The following is a 6120-nucleotide window of genomic DNA, read 5'->3' on the forward strand; positions in this document are numbered from 1 at the left end:
CCTCAGATCCACTGACCACTCGCACACCAGCAACTGTTCAAACAAACTTTAAACTCAGTCTTGGTGGTGTTCTGCTTTTAGAGTTTTAGAGCTTAAACTTGACAGTCGCAGGTGATCTCCATTTTACTCAATTGAATTCACATGACTGCATCTGTGATGAATCAAGTTAAAGAGGTGAACGTTTGGTACTTTTAGATCTGGGTTCCGTTTGATCAAAGCCAGAAAAACCTCATTAAATCAGAGATTCAATCTTGTGAAACAATGTCCTTCCCTCAGTAGCAGAGTATCTGTTTGTAGCTCCTCCCACAGGCCTGCTCCTGTTTCTTTTTGCGTGAAAACAGTGGAACATTTCATTAGCATCTCATTTTACTCTCGGTCTGAAAAGGTGAAAGTTCAACTACTTATCAGCTCTGCGACCCCAGCTTCGCGACGCGTCATCAGCGGCTTTCATCTCTGCACTGCACTTTCTTTAAAGAATGGAAGGATGAGGATTATCAGTTGTCGAAATCTGCACTGCCGTGCTGATTACAACTAACATCCCAGTGGGCAGAGTTGTCGTAGAAGGCCACCACTTGTGAGGAATAATGCCTTCATCTTTACTTCATTACATTACTGTCAAACAATTGTTTTCCCCTTTGTGGTGATGAGGGTCCTGTCACTTCACGCTCGTCAGTATCAGAAATAGAAACGTTTGCTAAAACTCTCACGTGGTTTATCTTTCCAGGGCAGTTCATTGTTTAAGAGCCTCCCACAGGTCACGGGGTCAGAGGGTGTTGGGGGGGGTAGAGATCCATCATCTCTGACATATTAGGGGCACAGCAGCTCACTGTTCTGATGACTCAAATCCTCTGTTTTTTAAGAGCTTTTCCCACACGTAAAGATAATATAGATATGATATAGAAATCATGGCACAGAGTAAACATAGAGAGTGAGCGTAAACAGAAAAAATAGAGCCTGAGTGAGGCAGATAGAAATGCACTTGAGGTTGACATTTTCCCACACTGCTCCCAACCAGGACGACCAGGGTCACAGCGAAGGGGTCAAACCCCCAGAGTGTAAAACTCCTCACTGCTCTTCCCTCTGACATCAGCCTTCTTCTGCTCTGTTAACACCAATCTTCATTTACAAGCAACCCATAAACACCTCACAGTCAGGACAACAGCGTGTTTAGTAGAAACCTCACAATTATTACATCGGGGGAGGTTTGAATGATGAGTAAAAGATGCCGATTATGTCATGTTGTGTCATTAATAGCATCAAACTGCATTCTTTTATCCCAGCAGATGTTCAGCGTGGATATTTTGAGAGGGAATACTGGGAACAGGAATGAACCTCGGCTGCTTTACAAACCACAGAGCTCTGGTCAGCGCTCACATGTGAGTGGAAGTGGTCCCTCGTGGTAACGAGTGTCTCCTGTGTCACTGGAGCCTTGCTACTGTAGAACCCTGTGTTCTGCTGCAGAGGTGAGGTGTGAACGCTCAACTGTCTCTGAAATCAACGCTTCACCATGCATTTGTATTCGCTAATTTGACAGAATACAGTAGGGTTATTTTATTTTCATCACTCGACTGAAGCTCTGATGTACACAGACAGCTCCTGTGGCTGGGATGATATCTTTGTATTAATGATGAATCAGTGCTGAATATGCTACCACTGCTACTATTGTTGGAACAAAAATACATTTGAATTGTCACTGTGAACTCTACAGTTTTTTTTTGTTTCCGGATTTTTATTTTAATATCACAACCCTTTAAATATAATACAACTTTTGTATTTGATATACAATGTGTCTCCTGTTTGTGTGAGAGTGACCTGACCTGGTATGAAATCCTCCTCCAGTCCTGTTGGTGAGTTACCGGCATCTGTGCTTGAAAATATTGGGTCTATATTTGGCCTTCATTGTAAACAGCTTCTCACTATCTGGCTGTGCACCCAGCTTTTTATAAACATACAGTTTTTGTTTCAGACTTTCTGAGAAAATCCAATCTTGACCTTACTTTAAGTCCACATCAAGTATCAGAAAATACTGTATATATTTACATGTGTAAAGTGTTTTAGTGGTGAATAACGTCAAGACAAACTTCTTATGGTTGTTTTTATTATGAACATAAGACCTGCCATTATATGGCAGCCAGAGCATTTAACGCAATTTACATTCATGTCTTCAAACGGCGTCATACATACTGCAGGCAGCAACAGATGATGGTCATGACAGCAGTGTTCAGTTCTGCTAAACAGTGGCATGTTAAGAGATACCTGAGAGACGTTGTACTCTGAAATGTCTCGCGTCTGGTCTCGAGAAACATTTTTAACCCTAAGAAAAACTGGCATCCAGATCACATGACATCCGTGTAATGCACTGAGCATCAGAGTGATGTCAGTACGAAGCTCAAAAACAATGCAGAAATCAACTGTTTCTTTTGATGATAATATACAGTAAATGGAAACTAAATGTTGCCCAACTTTTTAAACACCGATCGATATCAACACTTCGGCTTCAACGGCTACAAATGAAAAACAAATGCAAATTAAATTGTGAGGCCTTATCAGCTTATGGTCCTTTTATATAAATCTGTTTTATTACAATGGCAAAGGAAATGGAAAACCTTTTATGGATTATGCGTTAGGTGGTGACTGTAACCTAATGCAAGACAGGAATTGGCCCCACCCACAGAATTAATAAATGTAATAAAGCCGTACTTTACCATTACTGCCTGGAATATTATACAGGACTTTCCTCAAATACAGAGAACTTTTTACACGGCTCTGTGCAGCACAAACATGTACATAAGTATATAAAAAAAGAGTTGTGGTATAGTTTTGATATACGTACAACATGTGTGGAATCACATGTAAGACTCATGCAATGTTCGTATTCACAGCTTGGTCCTTTAAAAGCACAAAGTTTTAAGACATTAGCAGTGGTAAACATTTCAGCATCAGAGATGGGGGGGGGGGCACTGACTGGTTACCGTGGCGACGAGACCTGAGACTCAACATGGCAATGCAGGACCATTGAAACATGTGCATCACAGTGACAGAGGAGCAGGATTTTAGGACATCATCTATTCACATTTGAAAAGCAACAAAAACAAGATAAAGATACTTTTAGAAAAGCATTTTTCAGTCTCTTTTCAATTTCACTCACTCACTCTGCATATACTGTATTTTAGTCCTTAATTAGCCCTTTTTGCTTCATAAACATTTGCTGTATAATTTGTTTTACATTGTTGGTAACATAAAATAATAGGAAAGTGGTTAGATTCCCCCCACCACTAATTTTTCACATAGTACATTTACGTAATTAATCAAAAACTGGAGCTGGAAGATATTTTGATCATGAAAAAGTACTGTAACCCGGGACTTTTTATTTGGTAGTGGTATTGTAATGTCCTTTTCTGACATGCATCATTTCTGTGTACATGTGAAATGGTATGTGCATGAAATGCATTTAGAAGTTATGTCTGGTGATATATATATATATATTTTTCCATTATCAGCAAACCCCAATTAATTCATAAATATGAGACGTGATCATACTGTCTGTAATAAAGGCCATTTTTACCTGCTTGAGTACAATTTGATAAAATCTACTTTTTTATTCGTCTTTTTTTTAAAAGAATAAAATGATATACTTACTTTACTGGGGATAAACAGGATTGAGTGTCACAGTCAGGGAAGAGAGGCAGTAAAGTACTGGGCGCTGGACTAAACCACTCTTTGTGTATTAATGTGCAATTTGTCTATGGCGCAAAATATATACAATATCACCAGACTTATCCTCCAACACAGCCTACAAAAACACATCATATACAAAACGATTTCTGCAGTGAAAGGTAAAACTTTATGTATAGACACTGATTGGTTATTTGGCTCCCTGATTCCAGAAGCCTGTAGATCCACTTCCACTGGTTCCTCAAAGATAAACATCCATAGTGTTCAGGATCATGTGTCGACACAGTGGGCAGTTCTGCTGGTAGATAGGTTGCCTCAGCAAGATGTTGGTACAGTCTCTACACAAGCAGAGGTGTCTGCACGGCAGCAGCACCACCGTCTTGGTACAGTCCTGACAGATGACACACTTCTTTCTCTCCTCCTGCTCCTTTAGTAGAGTCAGCAGATCCTTGGCAGGCAGATGTTTACTACCTTCACCTGAAGATGACAGCTTCTTTAGAGGCCTGTCTGTGCTAGAGGAGGGAAGGTCCCGCAGCTCTTGGTGGGCTCCATCGCCTGCTCTTCCATCTGGTGGACCCCGCCGCTCTTCCACAGTATCGCCATCCCCTCGCACTCTGTTGTTGTTGTTGTTCCTGTTCCTGTTGAGGTGTGTTCGCAGCACCAGGCCCAGTTCGCTGCTGAGTCGAGACAGCCGTCGCCAAAGTCGTCTCTCCAGTACATTGAGGCGATGGAGTATCCTTTGCAGGTGTAGTGTGTTAACATGCACCACATGTGGCACACGACGCATGGCTGAAACAAGTCGGCAGAGAGTGCGATAAAGTCTGCGCAGAGCGGGAAATGAATTCATGTAGTTCAGGATTTGTGCCGCAGCCTGTTGCGTAAGCTCTGGGTTCAGGTAAGCTGTGGTGGTTAGAGCGATAGAGACAGTAAGTATGAAACCATAGATATTCAGTATGAAGATACTGATGAACATATGCGCCAGAGAAACCAGAAAGTCCAGAACGAGCTTGCAGGGCGACCACAGGACAGCAGATGTTCCTACCAGGCTACTGTAGAGAAAGGTGAGGGAGGTCAGTGTAAGCTCCAGCACTTTCTGTAGTGGGCTGGACACTGTGTGCCACAAACCAACCACAGCCAGGTAAACATTCTGAGTGGCAATGAGCACAAAGTTAACCACTGTGTTTGTAAAATAGACCACCAGACTGACAGCGATGCCACAACCCTCCAGCAGCCACAGCAGACCTCGACAAAGGTGCTCCTTCCCCCGCAGGAGGACGTGCATGGACAAATAACCCATCATCTTCAGGCTCTCCAGCAGCCCCTCCAGAGCCAAAACCACACTGCCCAACAAAGTGACAGTGTTCTGGGCCACGTTTGAAGTCGCCTCTGCTGTGGACATCAGGCAAAATACCATGAAGTTTGCCAGCTCCAGCAGTGAAGTGAGGAGGAGGGTGGGCAGGTTGGTGATGAAGGTGATGACAGCCACCACAGTCTGCACCACACTGTGGACGAGGACAAAATTCAGGTCCAGGAGAAAGCAGGCCACGTCCAGACATTTTACTAGTGTGGAGATGACAAAGTTCACCAGTCCCATTGTGATGATTCTGTAGCGTATCGATCTTCACTCTCAGGGTGTCTCCGAGGCAAAGTCCATGTTTTTCTCACTTAATAACTCACTCAGCACGACGCACGTACACGTTACATTTTCCCCATACGGTGTGTTAGCCGATGCCGAAAGCCATTCCTCGTCTCGTATCACCACAAACCGATTTGTCTTTCATTTTAATCCATTTCTTCTCGGCTAAAACGACGAGCTAAACACCACAAACACATGCGTTAAAGAAGCGGATGTTTGGTTTCAAACGAGAGGCAAACACTTCCGTTTGATTGTTTGTAGTTTTTTTCTCTCGGTTCAGAAAAAAATACCCAGAATTGTCTTTAATTATTATTTGCGCAAAAAAATCATAATGTAAAAACGAACGGCGAAATCAAGAAAGACGAAGAAAAACATTTAAACGTTACTCAACGAAGTTTGTGGTTTGTCGTTATCTCAGCCGCCATGTTTGTTTTGAACACGTCAGCTGACCTCATCATATACTTCCGGTGAGTTTTACAAAATAAGACGATGCATCGCAAGACATAAAGAGCAGGAATTAATAAAAATAAATAAAGATAATAGCTCGTATAAATACCAGCCTCTGACTTTAAAGTCAGAATTCTGAGAATAAAGTCAGAAATTCTGAGTTTAAAGTCAGAACTCAAATATTTATATTTTATATTAATACTCTGTGGCCCTAATCCTCTTCCATATAAAACATGTATCGAAAGAAAAAACACAATTGCTGGGTTTATCTTTTTCAAAAAAATAACTTTTTTAAATTATTAGGACAATTTTATATTCACAAATCCAAATGATTGAACACATCTTTTTAGTTATAATATTAC

At 41.7% G+C, this 6120-nt stretch overlaps 1 protein-coding gene across 1 annotated transcript; it reads right to left on the reverse strand.

The window, feature by feature from the left end:
* Positions 1–2081: 2081 nt before the first annotated feature.
* rnf26 (ring finger protein 26) lies at positions 2082–5750 on the reverse strand. Its single transcript, XM_044015731.1, has one exon. The coding sequence runs from the start codon at positions 5267–5269 to the stop codon at positions 3917–3919; it is 1353 nt and encodes a 450-aa protein (XP_043871666.1). The 5' UTR covers positions 5270–5750; the 3' UTR covers positions 2082–3916.
* Positions 5751–6120: the final 370 nt, after the last annotated feature.

This window comes from Solea senegalensis, unplaced genomic scaffold (assembly GCF_019176455.1).
Source record: "Solea senegalensis isolate Sse05_10M unplaced genomic scaffold, IFAPA_SoseM_1 scf7180000013836, whole genome shotgun sequence".
Classification (NCBI taxonomy): domain Eukaryota; kingdom Metazoa; phylum Chordata; class Actinopteri; order Pleuronectiformes; family Soleidae; genus Solea; species Solea senegalensis.

Excerpts from the sequence above, each read along its gene's own strand:
- rnf26 (XM_044015731.1), bottom strand. The coding sequence starts at position 5,269 with ATGGGACTGGTGAACTTTGTCATCTCCACACTAGTAAAATGTCTGGAC.